The sequence below is a fragment of the Balaenoptera acutorostrata genome, chromosome 15 (assembly GCF_949987535.1).
Source record: "Balaenoptera acutorostrata chromosome 15, mBalAcu1.1, whole genome shotgun sequence".
In the NCBI taxonomy this organism is placed as follows: Eukaryota; Metazoa; Chordata; class Mammalia; order Artiodactyla; family Balaenopteridae; genus Balaenoptera; species Balaenoptera acutorostrata.
This window is the reverse complement of record NC_080078.1, coordinates 79059008-79076786: the sequence shown is the minus strand read 5'-3', so window position 1 is coordinate 79076786 and position 17779 is coordinate 79059008. Positions and strand designations below refer to the sequence as shown.

The 17779-nt window shown below is 50.5% G+C and overlaps 1 protein-coding gene across 6 annotated transcripts in view; it reads left to right on the top strand.

Moving 5' to 3' along the window:
• The first annotated feature begins 4349 nt into the window (after positions 1-4349).
• RIPOR3 (RIPOR family member 3) overlaps positions 4350-17779 on the top strand; it is a 71855-nt gene continuing 58425 nt past the window's right edge. For 5 of the 6 annotated variants that reach the window (XM_057529481.1, XM_057529480.1, XM_057529483.1 and 2 more), the window contains exon 1: positions 4586-4716. In XM_057529481.1, coding sequence (XP_057385464.1) covers positions 4714-4716 — 3 coding nt within the window. In that variant the 5' untranslated portion in view covers positions 4586-4713. Of the gene's footprint in view, positions 4717-17779 lie in introns of all 6 variants that reach the window. The other variant, XM_007185297.2, reaches the window with a different exon arrangement.

Genomic DNA, 17779 nt, shown 5'->3' with positions numbered 1-17779 from the left:
GAACCCCCGTATCCCTCTCACCCAGACACACCGATTGTCAACATTTTGCCACATTTGCTGTCTCTCTGTTTCTCTCTGTACATACAGTTAAAGAAAAGCAACATGCAACCACAAATAACAAGTGTTGGCGAGCATGTGGAGGAAAGGGAACCCTTGTGCACTGTTGGTGGGAAGGTAAATTGGTGCAGCCACTATGGAAAACAGCATGGAGGTTCTTCAAAAACTGAAAATAGAGTTACCATATGATCCAGCAGTCTCACTGCTGGGTATGTATCAGAAGAAAACGAAAACACTAGTTCAAAAAGATATGTGCACACCCACGTTCATAGCAGCATTATTTACAATAGTCAAGATATGGAAGCAGCCTAAGTTTCCATCAACAGATGAATGGATAAAGAAGATGTGGTATATATATATATACACACACACACACACACACACATAAATGTACACATACACACACATACATATAAACACACACAATGGAATGAAAAGAATGAAATTCTGCCATTGGCAACAACATGGATGGACCTAGAGAGTATTATGCTTAGTGAAATAAGTCAGGCAAAGAGAGGCAAATACTCTATGTTATCACTTATATGTGGAATCTAAAAATTGAAACAAACGAATGTATATAGTAAAATAGATACAGACTCACAGATACAGAAAACAAACTAGTGGTTACCAGTGGGGAGAGGGAAGGGGGGAAGGGGCAAGATAGGGTAGGGGATTAAGAGATACAAACGACTATGTATAAATTAGATAAGCAACAAGGATATGTTATACAGCACGAGGAAATATAGCCATTGTTTTATAATAACTTTAAATGGAGTATAATCTATAAAAATATTGAATCACTATGTTGTATACCTGAAACTAATATAATATTGTAAATCAACTCTACCTCGATTAAAAAAAAAACAAAGAACAGCAACAACAACAAAAAAACCATGGACTTATTTTTTTTCTGGGTCCATTAAACATAGTTAAATAAACTTTCAATTTTATTTACTTATTTTTCTTTCAGTTTTATTGAGATATAACTGACATACAGCACTGTATAAGTTTAAGGTGTACAGCATAATGATGTGACTTACATATGTCATGAAATAATTACTGCAATAACTCCAGTGAGCATTCATCACCTCATACAGGTACAAAATAAAGGAAAAAGAAAGATGTTCTCCTTGTGATGAGAACTCTTAGGAGTCACCCTCCTAACAACTTTCACATATAATGAACAGCAGTGTTGATTATATTAACTGTGTTGTGCATTACATCCCTAGTACTTATTTATCTTATAACCGGAAGTTTGTACCTTTGACTACCTTCATCCAATTCCCCCCTCCCCCAAACCCCCGCCTCTGGTAACCACAAATCTGATCTCCTTTTCTATGAGTTTGTTTGTTTTTGAACAATTGACCTACAACACTATGTTAGTTCCTGTTACACAACATAGTGATTCGATATTTCTACACATTACAAAATGATCACCACTAAACTTTCAATCTTGGAATAGTTTGAAACTTACAGAAAAGTGGCAAAGATGGTACAGGGAACTCTACATACCCTGCACCCAATTTCTAATTGTCCCTCTTGTTGTCACCTTACATTGCTATGGTACATTTGTCACAACTAATGACCCAATATTGATGCCTCATCATTAACTAAACTCTGTGCCTTATTAAGGTTTTGTTAGATTTTCCCTTAGCTGATGGATTCCCTTTTAAACTTAAAAAAATTACAAATAGGAAAGTGGAAGACAGTGGAAAACCGTGATCACTTGCCAAACAGGATTCTAGCTGGATGCTGTGGGCTGCTGGCTGACCTAAGCCTGAGGCCTGCTTTCTCTTTGTCAGAAAGAAAGATTAGTAGATGGTAGAGGTGTTAAAGACAGATTAGCACAAAGCTGAGACTCTGTCCCAGGCCAAATGGAATGGGAAGAGAATTGTCACAGGAGTGAAATGACGTTCCCACTCTAGGGGCAGTGCTGTTCAGTGCCCAGTCTGTGTGTCACCCAAAGTCATCTTGGGCACCGACCCTAGGTGAGCCCCGCTTTGGGAACTGCATGCTCTGCCACATCTTCAGACGGCTGGAAACACCAAGTCTGAGACTGCCCGCCTCCAAAGCTGGGGCTCCTTTCTGCCCTGGAGGACGGGCTGGAGGGGCTGGTGCCCCCACTGGCTTGGGGCTCTGAGAAGCATCACTTGTCTTCTCTATAGTAACTCCCCAGCCGAATTCCCAAAGCCCGCAGGCACTGGACAAGTGAGGGACAGAGAGCATTCTGGCGAATTCCATCATATCACAGCACATGCGAAGCACCTCGTGTGGAGTACCAGGCTCGCCTGCCTGCTGCGCCTGTGAGATGTGGTCGTGCACTTGGTCGGTGAGCAGGAGGGAAACGGCTGAACTGAAGCTGTGCTTCTCGGCAGCCCTTTTCGTGGCATAAAGTCTGAACTTGTTCACTCCTTTAAAACGCTTCAAAATGGTTTTCATGTTTTATAAGTTACAGGAGGTGACATTGCTTCCTGAAACCAAGCCATCACTTTCCGATACTTTGCTTTCAAATATAGATCTGCTGGCCTCCTTTCCCAGGAGACCTAAGCCCACTCCGGAGTAACTTTGACAGCTCCCTGGCTCTTAAGGAATTTCACTCAGTGGAAAGTCACTTTCGGCTCTGGGTCCCAACACCTGACTAGAGGTGATCAAACTGGAATGTTTGTAGAACTCCTGGGTTCACTCCTCAGGACTGCTGTTCAGTTCTCAGCTGACAGATTATAGAATTCTTTGAGCTAGTCCAAGAAGGCAAACGGGTGGATGAAATTTTCTCCGAGTATGGGGTGCAATGTCACTGGTGAAGGAAGCTGGTTGAGAATCAAGGTAATAGATGAATCCATTTTCACTTTTCAGAATGAAGCTGCTACAGGTAAGAGCACCACCCTTAAACTTCTGCCTCCCCCACTTCCCAGAAGTAACGGCTCAGTGTGGTTTATATCTTTCCAGACTATTTTCCTGGCTTTATGTGTTTCCATAGCATTTCATTTTATGTGTGTATAAGGGCGGAGGGTTACACAATCAGGATGATATTGAATGTATCATTCTGACCCTCTTTTCACTCAACAATAATATGTCTTAGAGACCCATCTCCATTGTTACATACAGATGCAGCTCACCCTCTAAATCCCTGCCTGGGATAGTACGATTCTTTCATATTCTATTTAACCAGTCATTTTTTTTGATGGATATTTATTTCCAATGTTGCCTGTGATAAACTTTTTTTTTTTAAAGCAAACCTCTATGTGCATGCCACCTTGTGGACGTGCATTAAGTGATGTTCTGGGTGGCAGCTTAAGCTCATTTCTGGTTTTTAAAGGTCTTGCCAAATTACCCTTCAGAGTATGTGTGTTTGTGGTTGTGGGGAGGGGTGTCAGTTTCTCTTCTTTGGGGATGTTTACTCCTGGTTTCTTGTCTGCAGTGGCTGCAGGGTGGCAGGGAGCCAAGGGGCAGCAGAGAGAAATTTATCCCTAGGTGTTACAGGCTGGGAGGCACCATGGCTGAGGGGTGGGCTCTGCGTGGTGGCGATGAATGGTGCCTTTGTTCCTGGGTCCATCCCTGAGCAGAATCCGAAAGTCGAGAGCCGAGATGTGCCGAGGTGACCAAAGGAGCAGTGCGTCGTGTCTGGACTCCACCCTTGACTGGGAGACACCGTCAAGTTCATAGGAGTTCTACACACCCATGTAATGGGGGTTGGGCGGCGGGGCAAACTCTGAAATAATTAGGTTGTAAAGAAAGAAAAGAGGCAGTAAAAGAAGCTGACCACTAGCTGTAAAGATGTAAAGGGAAAAGGCCAAGCTAATTTACATCCCAGGAGAAGTGGGAGGTGCAGAGGGGGCTTGGGGGGAACCAGGACCAGAGGAAGGGTTGTAAGGAGGACCGGATCTGGGACAGAGGCAGGGAACAGATGGGAAAGAGGGAAGAAAGGAGGGAAAGGAGAAAGAGTGAGGTGGGGGACCCGAAAGTGGCAAGGTAAGAAGAGGGAGAAGAGGGCAGGGGAGGGCGGGGGAGGCTGGGTCCCGTCTGTTTGTGATTAGCACGAAGCCCGGTGCAGAATGAGTAAACAGAAACTTCCAGGCCTCCCCACACCCCCCTCTGAGGCAAAGCAGAAATCAGATGCTCCGTGATTAATCGTGGAGAGTTCAGGACACGACCACAAACGCCGTGCGGACTTGAAATTAGCTGCTTTCCCCGGTCCCCTTGCCAAGATGCGAGTGGGGGTGGGCCGTGAAGGGGTGGGGCCCCGCCTGCAGGGGGCCAGCATGGAATTCTCCCTGGCAGAGCTCACAGTGACACTGACGGGCAATCGGCCGTGGCCAGAGCGGCAGGCAGCATCCGGGGGGAACGGGGCCGCGGGGGGGCCCCAGGCGGGCTTCCTGGAACCCCGGCTCCGCGGCCGCCTGCACCCTGACACAGGCCGGATAAGAGCCAGGCTGCTTTATCGGAGCCCGGCTGGCGGCTGCGCGCCGTCCCCACGGCACCACGAGGAAGATCGCGGGCAGGGGGTCCTCCGAGGCCATCTTCCAGCGGCCAGTCCGGACAGGCTGGTCTCCCGAGTCCCGCAGCCGATGGGAGCCGACGCTCGCTTCAGCGATAGAGAAAGCCGGGCTGCTTCCAGGAGGACGGCGTGACACGGCCCTGAATGTCGAGACCTGCTCGATGGTGAGTGCGAAGTGACTGCTTCGTATGCAGCTGCCGTGGACCAGACTTTAGAGGGAGTCGGGGTGTGAGGAGGGCGTCCGCACATCCCACCTGGAGCTCCCCAAGCGCTGAGGCTGAGATGAGATGGCAGCATCTTGCTGTGTGGCCTTGGGCAAGTTCTTTCCCCTCTCTGGGCCTCCCTTTGTCCATGCCTACAATGAGGGGTTGAACTAGGTGATCTTTAAGGGGCTCTTACTATGACTACAGTTTTTTCCTTGTTTTTAGCAGCGCCGGGCAGCTTGCAGGATCTTAATTCCCTGACCAGGGAATGAATCCCGGCCCTTTCAGTGAAAGTGCAGAGTCCTAACCACTGGACTCCAGGGAATTCCCTATGACTGCTATGTTTTGTGGGTCTGCTGCATGCCAGGCACTGTGCCAGGCATTGCTGAAGCTTTAGCTCAGAGAATCCCCATGAGCCCCTGGCAGGACAGGGATTATTACTCTTATTCTCATTGTACATTGAGCAAATGGAGACACAGGGAAATGAAGTGACTTGCCCAAGGTCACACAGCTGGTCGGTGGCAGAGATGAGAATCAGGTCTCAGAAGCTCTCCACCTCCAGGAGTAGCTGGGACTTCTGTGTTCTCTGAGTCTGTGACTATCCCAGGAAGCAGAGGTGAAGGAAGAGAGGGTGTCAGGGGAGTGTTATGTGCACGAGGAAGCAGAGCAGTGGGACAGACGAAGCAGCAAGCAGGCTGATCAGCCTGCAACTATTTGGAGGGTATGTCAGCCCAGGGATGGGCAGGGGCTCCTGGCTTGAATGGAGAGGGCCTGATGCCACTTGCTGTACGAGGCTCCCGGGGAATGAGAGAAGAGGGTTAATATTAGGCAGGGGTGGGGAGAGCTGGGGGTGGGGAGAGTGGCACATGCCTCTATGAGGTTTTGTTCCAGTTTTATTTTGCCTTTTCAAAAATCTGTTTCGAATCATTCTGGGCCCCCACTGCTCCTCTGGACGAAACAGAATTGTGAAACATATACAGTGCTTTCCACATGCCTCCCTTGGGGGGAATCACATATTAATATTATCGTAGGCCATTTGCATATACATCCCTGAAGCTGTGGTGACAGCAGCCAAGAGATGAGATGCAGATAAAGTCAGCTAGTGTCTCCCTGGCAGCAACAAGGAGTTGGCATGTTACATCAAGGGCTGGGAAATCCACAGCAGGGCTGTGGCAGGTGGGAAATCCCTTGGGTGCCAGACATCTGGGTAGAGCTGGAAGTCCCAGCACCCAGATATGGCCTCTTCTTTTCTCTCCCCTTGGAAAATTCCATCCTGCAACAGCTCTGTACTCACTCCTTTTCTTTCTGGGACTGGCCCAGACCCTCTGCCTTGGGCTTGAGTCGAGACCCGACTGGTGGTCCTAGCTCAAGAGTGACCAACTTGTCCTAGGAGACCCCCTCAGTCCCGAGCAAACCGGGACAGTTGGTCACCCTACCCAGTTCTGCCCTTGATTTTTGTAATCTTGAGCAAGTCACTCCCCTTCTCTCATCTATAAGACGAGATTATTTTAGGAAATCTCTAAAATCTCTTTGCAACTCTAAAATGCTGTGACTCTGGCTGGAAGGCACTTATGTTCTAAACGTGGGTGAGACACAAGCTTAAAGAGGAGGAAAATCTCCCCGCGAGTCCCCCAGCGCATTAGGGAAGGGGCCAGAGGAGTCCGGGATTAAGATGGGCTTGAAGAAGTGATTGCTGGCGTGCAGTGCCCCGTGACTGCTGTCGGTGAGAACAGTCCTAGGGCCCCGCAAGCTTCAGAAAAGCCTCATGAAATGCTGAAAGCCCAGCTCAGTCCCGCAGCTTAGGTTTGGCACAGAGTGATTTAACCCAGATGTCTGCCACTTACAGAGCCCTCACCTACGTGTCATTGGAAGCTCAGAATCCCCAGGGTCCCCCAGTTCTTTCTAGGGAGCTCCAAAGGGATGTCTCACGTTGGCTTGCAAACTGGTCCCTCGCCTCTGCCCCCAAGGCCACTGGGAGAAACTTCACTGTTGCCAGCACCCATCTGGTGGGGCCAGACTCCAGCTGCTTAGTGCCTGAGCTGCTCTGGGTTCTGGGCAGAGGTGGAGGGAAGGGCTTCCTCCCCAGCCTGTGACACTCTCTGCCGTGTGGCCCCTGCACGGGTGGTGTGCTGGAGCCAGCTTGGACCGGCTCGCGAAAGCTGATTGTCAGATTTTCAGGAATTTGGTGAACTCGTTGCTAACCAGAGCCATTATTAAAAATTAAGCTACATAAACTTATAATTAAATAAATTTAATTAAAAATAAAGGTCGTGGGGCTTCCCTGGTGGCGCAGTGGTTAAGAATCCGCCTGCCAATGCAGGGGACATGGGTTCGAGCCCTGGTCCGGGAAGATCCCACATGCCACGGAGCAACTAAGCCCGTGCGCCACAACTACTGAGCCTGTGCTCTAGAGCCCGCGAGCCACAACTACTGAGCCCGCGTGCCACAACTACTGAAGCCCATGCGCCTAGAGCCCATGCTCCGCAACAAGAGAAGCCACCACAATGAGAAGCCCGCGCACCGCAACGAAGAGCAGCCCCCACTTGCTGCAACTAGAGAAAGCCCGCGTGCAGCAGCGAAGACCCAACATAGCAAATAAATAAATAAATTAATTAATTAATTAAATTAAAAAAAACAAAGGTCGTAAGTACTCAAAACTCATCACTTTCCAGTTTTTAAAACTACATGTTACTGATACTGGTTCTTCTGGGGATATTCACATCCGGTGTGTCTGTCTGGTGGGAACACCCCCTAACAGTGCACTATTGCAGATCTCTTACCAATTCCATTTTTTGCGACTTAAGTTGGTAGCCCGAAGTCGGCCATGGTGGGAGTAATTACACTACAGGAATTGGCAAACAGTACAGCTCAGGGCTTGATTTACTGTTTTGTTGATTGTCTAGATCAACAGACAAAGTGATCTAGACAAAGAAAGGGAGGGAGAAAAGGATGATGCAGGTTAAACATAAAAGTGTGTCATGTCTCTAATTGTTACAGTGGGAATAACACCAAAAAGCAGGGAAGTTGCACACTTCGCTGACAAACCAGGAAAGTTCCGACCTGTTCTTTGGTCTATCATTTTTGTCTCAGTCCTTAAGGTAAAGGCAGATATCAGCCAACATTCTGGAAAGAACTACAGTCACTCATCAATTATAACCATAGGGTGACAACAGATACAAGAGTTGGGGGCAAAAATCAACAAAAATGTCCTGTGTGAATCAACTGAGTATATGAAATTTACAAAAGGGGGGGCTATTGTACGTTTTATGCTTATCTGTAAGTTGTGTGCTACACATCCTTTACATCAATACAATCTATAGTAAACCTGAGTATATATGTGTTTATGTGTGCAAGCATGAGTAAGTGACTATATCTGTACACGTGTGCACGTGCATACACACACATACACTTTCCCCTGGAAAGCTGGTTGTTAAACCTTTACTGACAAACACACCACTGGCCCCATAGCATATATGCTTGTGCCCAGGGTCTTAGAAATCTTGTCATGGACCGTCCTCAGCTCTCACCCAAAGGCATTCAACTCCAGGCACTGGGCCTTGGACACAATCCCTCAACTTCCTCCTCTGGCCTCAAACAAACCCAACAGCCAAACTCCTCTCTCCTGCCCTAAGCGCTGGAATGGATGCAGAGATTGGGAGGGGCAGAAGGTGTTATTTGCACCGGCTGTATCCAGGGCCCCAGCTCAGGCAGCACAAAGGCCCTGGGTCCCCGCATTCTCGGTGCCCCCCATTCGCGCCCCCCCCCGCCCCTCCACATTCGAAGGGCGTTTCCGGGTCCCATCAGGGGCAGCTCCCTGTAAATTTCATCTCTTTTCAGGTCTCGCTCCCGCCATCCTTAATTTTCATGCACAACACATGATTCTCTAATCAAAATGACGTATTGGAACATGGAGGAGGAACAGCTAAGCCAAACCTATTGGAAAGTTCAGACAACTTTCTATTTTTAGAAAGCCTAGGAGCCAGGTGGGCCCTTTCCAGTCTCCCAGGCCGGCAAGCACGAGAGGAAAATATTTCTCATTCCCCTGTTCTGCCTTCTTACAGGCCTAGCCAAGGAGGAGGCCCAGGTGGGGACACTGGCCGCCTATGAGAAGTGAGGCTGGGATGGCAGGAAGCAAGCCCTGCCCACAGCAATCTTAAAAGGAGCTAACACCAGGGTTTTTTGATTCTTTTATTTTGCATGTAGGAAGGGCAATCTTGACTTTAAATCTCAGTGGGTCCCACTCCAGGTAACCACTGTCTATTCTTCCAGACCATTCATTCACTCGTATATGTAATTTTAATGTTCAAAAATGAGGTCATTCTTACATTTTATTCTGCATCTTCCTTTTTTCACTTGACAATACACCCCGGGTGTCTTTCCCTGTTAGCACATGAAGACCTAAACCACTCCTTTCAATGCCTGCATAACAGAAGCCCCAGGAGGTTGTGAGAAGGGAGCCGTTTTGACAACCACATCTCTATTTTCAAACCAGGTCTCAAACTTTCTTGACTGCATAACACATGAGTAGAGCCCAGCTGCTTCCATTTTTCAGTAAAAAAGACATTCTATTGGCTCTACCCTCAACCTGTCTCCGGAAGCTGATGGCTTCCCGGCACCTCCACTGCCGCCACCCTCGCCCCCGCGGCCATCATCCCTCTCTGGGCTGTTGTGGTTGCCTCCTCACAGACGTCTCTGCTTCTCCTCTTGTCTCTCTGATGGGTTCTACACCTGCAGCCAGCAGGTCTTATTAAAAGGAAGTCAGATCCTGCCCCTCCTCTGCTCAGGACACCCCCCTCCCCGCAGGCCTGGCTCCCTGCTCCTAACCACAGCCACCAGGGCCCGCAGAATCTGGACCTCATCTCCAGATTCTGCCCTGCCCTGCCCCTCGCCACACTCACTGTTCTCAAGTGAGCCAGGCTCAGTACTGCCTCAGGACCTTTGCACTTGCCTTCCCCTCTGCCTGGGACATTCATTCCCAGATCTCCACGTGGCTCACTCCTTACCTCTTTCCATCATCTAAAAATAATATATTATTTTTCTTTTGCAAAATATCCTCTACTAGAATGTGAGTTTTCTGAGGGCAGGATTTTATTTTATTTTTTGGCCTGTTTTGTTCAGTGCTGTATCCCATAGTAGGTACTCAGTTAAGACTTATGGCATATTTGCTTTGCTACGTTGCCAAGGGTGACAAAGCAGTCAGACTGAATTAGGGTCCCTGGGAACCTCTAGCTGCATGCCACACTTCATTTATGAATACCGCATTTTAATAGCCCATGCTAACTCACCAAGCGGCCGCTCCTTTGCAAAACAGTGAGAGTCTGTGGAATCGTGCATCCTCACATGTACCCGTCAGACCAACCCAGGCCCAGGTTCCAGGCTCTTCATGTGGCCCCTGTACTCACCCCACCTTGTCTGTCTCAGGTGGGCTTGGAGGACCTGGTAAACAACCCCCTCTTTCTTACCTGAGCTCAGATAAACCCAGGAGTCAGGCAGGTGATGGGACACGGATTCTGTCTTGGCCAGGTGGCTGTCACCGTGTTGTCCCTTGAGTTGAATCCCCTCTCCCACCACCCAGCACTGCCGGCAGCCCTCCGCTGAGGAGCGAGCCTAGCATCGCCCTCCAAACTCACTCCCCAGGGGAGAATGAGTGAGGGGAGGGGAAGGCCCTGCAGGTGGAGGCATGAGGAGGTGGGCTTAAGTGGTGCTTCCAGACCATTGGTTGCACCCACCCGCCAGATGCCAGATAGGCTGATGCCTGGTTGACAGCAGTGGGAACGGCCCGAGGTCTTTTCTCACTTGCCCAGTGGCACCCACTAGATCCCTGGTCCCCAAACCCAGGTCCAGAGAGCTTTCCTCAAGTCTTTAAAAAATGGACCTCAGGTGACTTGAATTAATCACAACCCAGGTGAAAGAGACACTTGAATGGCCCCATTTACCCACCCAACCCACAAACAGCTGTGACAATTATTTATAACCAGGTATGTGCTCCTTCCCACTGTGGTAGCTACTATTTGAATTTTGTGTTTATCTTTCCCTTGGTTTTTAAAAAATTGTAGTAAGATATCCATAATATAAAATTTACCATTTTAACCATCTTCAAGGATACAATTCTGTGGCATTTAGTACACTCGCAATGTTTTGCAACTATCACCATCATCCATCTCCAGAATGTTCTCATCATCCTGATTTCTCTTGTTTAAAAAAATAGTATTATCACTCACATATTTATGCCATAATAATATATTATTTACTTTTACTTATTTTTGAACTTTATAAAAAGATATATGTTGTCTTGTGGTACCTATGTGTTCTTAAAGCATTTTATCACTAAAATTCATCTATGTCTGCATACAGCTTGCTGTTGATTCATTTTCACTGCTGTATACTATTCTGCGGTATGCCAGAATTTGTTTTCCAAGTCTATGGGCCTTTGGGTTGTTTCCGCTTGTCTGTTTGCTGTTATAAACAGAATTGCTTTGAGCATTCTTGCACTTGTCCTAGTACATTCATGCTGGCGTGTGTCTCAGATGTGTACCCAGGAGTAGGATTGCTGGGTCGTAGGGAATATGAAATAATATACTGAACTATTTTCCAATGTGGCTGTACCGATTCCCACCCACCCTCAACCATGTGGCATTTGTCAGATGTCTTACTTTTTTGCCACTTGAATGAGTGGAATTTCCCCTGGATCTCGACCACCACCACATGGACAGGCCCAGCTGCCATCGACTCTGTCCCTCCAGGTCAGAATACCCAAGCCTGAGCGGGCTGTGGGTTCCTGATGCACCACATCTTTGTGGTATGGCTGCTCCTGGAGGGGAACCGAGCCTGACAGCTATGCTATAGGAAGGAAAATGTGGGGTAGGGATTAAAGACCTTGACCTGATAGCATCGACCTCTCCTTCCTCCCCTTCCCCTGCTTTTATTTAGTCTGACTCTCATCACATGTGGGAAACAGTGTGAAGGGGGTAAGGGTAAATCCTCACCGTGAGACAGGCACTTTTCCACACACTTTACATGTATTGCTGTAAATTCATTCAACCCTCAGGTCCCGCAAGTGGAGGTGCTCTTATAAGCCCCACTTTACAGGTCTGGAAACTGATGAACAGAGAGGTTAAGTAACTTGCCTGGAATCACACAAAGTTGGGTTTGGATCCAGCTTGTCTGGCTTCCTCTGGAGTTTATTCCCCCTCTTGGTAGAGCTTAGCAGTTAAGTGTTGCAAACTCTTCAGTCCTACAGACTTGGGTTCAAATCCTGGATCCCCTACCACTGTGCTGTGTGACTCTAGGCAAATTACTTCACCTCTCTGCACCTCTAAAGTGGCAAGAGCTCTCTTTTCCAGAAGCCTCATGAAGTGTTCCTTTCTTGCGCCGTACTGTATCTTGTTAGCTTGTATGCCCATTCCTGAAATATCCCTGGAATACGCTCCTTGGCATGAGCAACTGACAAGGCTTATCCTTGGAGCTGAGGGGGAATCAATTCCACCCAAACCAGTGTCGGCGAATCAGGGCCTGAGGTGCCCAAAGCCAGCTGCTGTTCTTGGGAGAAGGGCGGGGGTGCTGGGTAACAGGAGTGGAGACATCCACTCCAGTCTGGACTGGTCTGGCCATTGACCTTGGCGACCATCATATTGCCAGAAGGGCCGACCGGGATGAGTGGTGACCGGCCCAGGCCGTCTCTGGCCTCGCCCATGTGAAGCTGACGGCCGTGCTTGGGCCATTGCACACACACGTCTGGAATACCTATTCTGAAGGGTAATTCCCAGGGAGAAAGCATGTTTATACTTTTTTTGGGGGGGGAAGATTCCATTTCTGTTGCCAATTAGTTCTGCTTGAGAACAGCTTTTCTCAACACCAACATGTTGGCCGTCCAGGCTCGAGTTCTGTTGATTAGCTCAGAGTGGGGGAGAAAAGTGATTTTTCTTTCCTTCCTCTGCCCCCGACCGTGATACCCGGCTGTTAGTGATGAAAGGGGTCCTGTAGCTCATTTAGTTTTCCTTGTCATGACTCCAGGAAAGGCTGTAAAAATCATCAGTGGGCCCCGCTGGCCGTAATTGGCTGGAGGAGAAGTTGGCTACCACAGCGGCTGAGTTATCAGAATCCGCTTCAGACGAGGACGCCTCAGTCAAGCCTCTTCTAATTGCACCTGCTCCCCAGGCTGGCACAGGGCAGGGAGCGCTGAAGGGTGTCTGCGTGCCTCTCTTCCTTCCCGGGTTCCAAGAGCGCCAGGGCTCTTGTCAAGACAGAGAAGCTGGGAGACCATGTGGCAGGCTGGTCCCCAGCCAGCCTCTGTTGCCTGCACCAAATCGCGGCTCCGCTGTTCGTAGCCACGAGCCGTGGAAGAGGGACTTGAGCTTTTTGTGCCTCACTTTCCTCATTTTAAAGTGATGGTCATGGCCCCTCCTGAGATTGCTGTAAGGACCAAATGAGTGGATACACTTGGAAGAGACCCTGACCACATGTAAAGTCCTTCCTAAACGTCAGTTTTTATTATGGACTCAGGATCTCCTCTGACGCTTGAGTCATATGTGATTGTACCAAAGTATCTTAACCCAGTCCCCTGTTGATAGACGTGACATCGGTTCCAATCTTCTGTGATTGCAAGTCATGCTACGTTGAATGACCTGTAGCTTTGTGTATCCACCCCTCCCCGGGGTATGTGAACCCCACGATAACCTTGGCTCTGGACTTTCCTCCCTGGGGCCTGCAGAATGAGGAGAGATGTGTGGGCCATGGGCCAGCCCCGGCCTGGCATGCAGACCGGCCTGTGGGGCAGGGCAGGGTCAGGCCCTCCCGAGCCAGGTGGGACAGATTCCTCCTGAGTCCCTCAGAGGAGTGAGGCCATCTGGTCCCCAAGTTTCTGGCAAATGCCTGAGCTGGCCTGGACAGAGGAAATCTGTGCCATGCAGGTTCAGCCCATCTTTTGCGATCCTCTTCCTCCAGGAAGGCCCCTGGGATCTCTGTTCCAATACTCTTGGCTGTCTCTGCATGGATTTAGTACCATGGTGCCTGGCTCCCTTTTGCAGGCACAGGAGGAGTCAGGAAGGCTGGATTTTGGTCCTGACTTCTTAGCTCTCCACCCATGTAACCCCCAGGGCCTCCGTGTCCTCATCTGTATGAACCGGGTAATAACAATAATGGTAACAACTCCTCAGGAAGGTCTTGGGAGGTCTCAGCGATACAACATTGGTGAAATGTTTGACCCTGTGTCGGACATGAGAAACACAAGCTCAGGTTAGGAATGTCGCATCTATGGGAGGGTCCAGGCTCACCTCGCCCACTGGGCCGTGGGTACTTGCAGGCCGCAGCATCTGGTCTGAAATCGAGGATAAACGGAGTCCAACCTAATTGTGTGGGCTTGGGCAAGTCGTCCTCCCTCTGGACTGAGTCTTCTTTCAGAAATGGGGGTTCTGACGATTCCTATCTAGTAGGTTTGTTTTTGGAATTAAATGAGGCAAAGCACATAATGCTTTGGATCTAGCAAATGCTCAATAAATGCTGGCTACTGCTGATACTGTTAATCTTCGGTGTTAACAGTTGTAAATATCCTCCCAGAAACCAGCACAGTGCCATGCATGCAGTGGGTACTTAGGGAATCACATGCATTGACTGACAGGGCCAAGTCCACTGGTTATAAAGTAGGGTCTGAGGGAGGCACTGACGGAAGACCCCATTTCTCATGTTGTTGACCCCCTTAGAGAGAATAGAGGAAAACCACCCAATATGACCTGACCTGCGGTTATGCCATCTGCTGGCACTTAACTCCATGCGATGCTGGATCAGGCGTCAACACCCCCATTTCACAGATAAGAAAACTGGGGCCCAGAGATGGGAGAGTCTCACCCTGCGCCCCACAGCCGGCCCGCGGCACAGCAGGGGCCGATCCACTTCTCCTGACGCTCAGGGCAGTGGTCCTCACCCTGACCCTCAGCCCCGTGCAGGAAATGGACCGCGGGGGCAAGATACAGTGTCCCTCTGTGGCCAGAGCTCTTGCACATTTCTGACATTTTTGCCTCTTGGGACAAAGGGTGAAGAAACGCAGATGAACTGTTCTTGTTTCCCGATGGACAAACACTCCTGACCCAGGGTGAGGGATGTTTGCTGCTGGATTGGATAGGAAGTGTGGTTTTGCCTGGGTTTCTCCCCCTCCTCTGTACCCGACTGCAGGGCGACTGTAGAAAATCCAGGGAGGGCAAATCCAGGGATGACCTTAGGAATTCTTCCAGAGTATCTGAAGGGTCAGGGGGCTCCCTGCACCGTGGATGCTGGCAGCCCCGGGTCCGCGCCCAGTGTGCTGTTGGACCTGCCCCGAACGAGAGAACAAATGAATGAGCAGGTGTTCACTGCCCTCACCTGGCCCTCTTCCGTGTGTCCTCTCCTCTTATAAGGACACCAGTCATTGGATTTAGGGCCACCATAATCCAGTACGACCTCATCATAACTAATTACATCTGCAAAGACTATTTCCAGATAAGGACACGTTCTAAGTCTCTGGGTAGACATGAATTTTGGGGGGACACCATTCAACTTACGACACCACCTAATAAATATTCGCCATTATTGACACTCCCTTCACCACCTATTGAAGCAGTACACACAATGTGCCAGGTATTTCTCTGAGCTTCTTTCATTCCTTCTCTCATTTGGCCCTCTCTGAAGCTGTGTGAAGTGGTCCTGTGATTATCTCTGAGGCCCAGATAGGTGAACTGACTTGCCCTAGGTCACACAGCTGGCAAATAGCAAAGCTGGGCTTCAGACCCTTTTCTTTCTGACTCCAAAGCTGGCAAGATTTCGAGACGCTCCAATCCCACCCTGAGAGCTTGGGGTTGCCATACTTTCCTTCCCAGGATCCCAGTATCTGAGATAGGCTCGCTCCGGCCCGCACCTCTCTCCAGAAACATCCCCCCCGCAGAGAGGCTGTAAAGGGACAGGGGAGGAATCTTGTCTTTATCGTGGGAACCTGAGGTTGTGCTCTGCCTCGGGTTGCCGGTGCCCGGGTCTCCTGCGGGTAGGAAGCTGGCGTGCCACGTCATCCCTCACATCTGGGGACATTTTAGGAGTCTTGACTGGGGGCTACAAATTGAAAAATGGTCCATTAAGGTGTGATTTATTCATCATCAAGACAATGCTATTAAATGCTCGCAAAGTGATTCACTCTGGCAGGTCGACGAGCCCCGACTTCTCGGGCCAGGCCCGGCCATGGCCTTGCAGCATTGGTGGGGCTGTTTCTTTGATGGTGGCATCGGCAAGGGGAGAGTAGGGCCTGGTGGGGCCGGGATGGGGCTCCGACAGAGACGAATGAGCGCGCGGCCAGATGACGCTCCGCAGTTCACCTTTTATCACGCTGCCGTGGAAAGAACTTGCTTTGGCTAATGCGAGACGTGTGCAATTAGGAGTCAGGAAAGAAAACTTGTAATTTCCAACAACTGGGGCTTTGGGGCCAGGAAATAGTTGCTCTGTCAGAGTGGAGAGAATGAGTGGATTGGAGACCCCTGGGGAGGCCAGGGGTCCCCGAAGGACAAAGCCAGTCCGCAGCACTTTGTGTGGGCGGTTGATGGGCCTGGCGAGTAGGTAGGGGCTGGACAGACACATGGCAGGGAGCACTGCCTCAAAGCCAGACTACCTGGGTCCCAATCCTATTCCCCTGCGTCCAGCCCCTTAGACAGCCCTATGTGGGCGAATGATGAGTAGGCCATGATTTTTCGGAGTTGGGTTTGATTTAACCCACCTCACCCTCTGATTGGAATGGTCAGAATGTAAGATAGGGATTGTAACAGACCTCCCTTGGGGGCTTGCCGGGACGTCCTGAGCTAACGGCATAGAGCAAGTTCTTATTAACGCCAACCGTTGTTGTCAGGAGCGCGATCCGGTGGGGGGCTGGCCGCGTACGGAGAAGAGCCGAGGCTAGCAGTGCGCCGGCTTCCGGCTGTAGCTCCAGGGCCCGGCTCCTAACTCACCCGCTGCCCACTGGGCAGGAGCCTTCTGCTTCCTCGGGGCAACTGGGAGCCCAGTACCGAAGTGGTCGTCACCCAGCTTGGGCGGCCCATGTGCCCAGCATCCAAGAAGCTGTGGGATCAGCTGAACCCAGGAGGAGGGCTGGGGTTACCCCCAAACCACTACCTGCCACAGCTGAGTCGCCCATGGGCTGCCGGCCTGTCTCCACGTCTGTGGACATCAAAGGTCTGACTCACATTCCCGTCTTCGGAGCGACGGCAGGACAGACAACGGCCATGTGGCCCCTGTGGTCCTCTGCTCAGGGGGCCCCAACCGTGGATGAGAGGAAGGGATGGACACGCGTCTCTGTGGGCAGTCAGCCTGGGATGGGGCCGGGGGGCTGGGCTGGGCCGCACGGCGGATCCAGCTCAGGGGCGGGGATCACGTAGGCCTGGGGTGGGGAGCGCTGGACATCGTAGTCACGGAGGCTCCCGGGCCCTGTGCGCTGCATCTGGCCTCAAAGTCTGTTCTCCCAATCCGGAGTCAGGCATCTGTTGCCACGTGAAGGCTAAGGCCTGACCCCTTCCCCTTCGTCCTGTCACCGCCAGGTCTGACTGCTCGGGGGCCACGGCCAGGCCGTGACACTTGTGCCAGCTGGCTGCAGCTTTCCCACAAAGGCCAGTTTCTGGAGCTCTCAGATGCCATGGCTCTCGGCTTGTTTATCTCCACGGCACCAAGCCTGGCCAGCTTTTGGGCAACAGCAGCCCCTTGGGGAACGTAATCCATGAAGAGGGGACAGCAGAACCCAGCGTCGGGGTATGGGGGAGGCCACAGGATGCTGGGCGCCCCGGCGGTAGGCAGCTGTGAGCACAATCCTCTGGAGCCCCAGGAGGCCCTGGTCGGCAAAGTGAGGCTGGAGGTAAGGCTTCTCTGCGGTGGAGGACCTTTTCCCGCGGGACAGCGGGGCACTGACCTTGTGACAGCTGCTCAGTGAGGGCTCTTCACAGCTTCATTCCGACCTACCCTTGGGCTTCATTCCCCGATTCTGTGATCTTTTCAATGCTCAGCCAGGGGTCCCACTCATTCATTC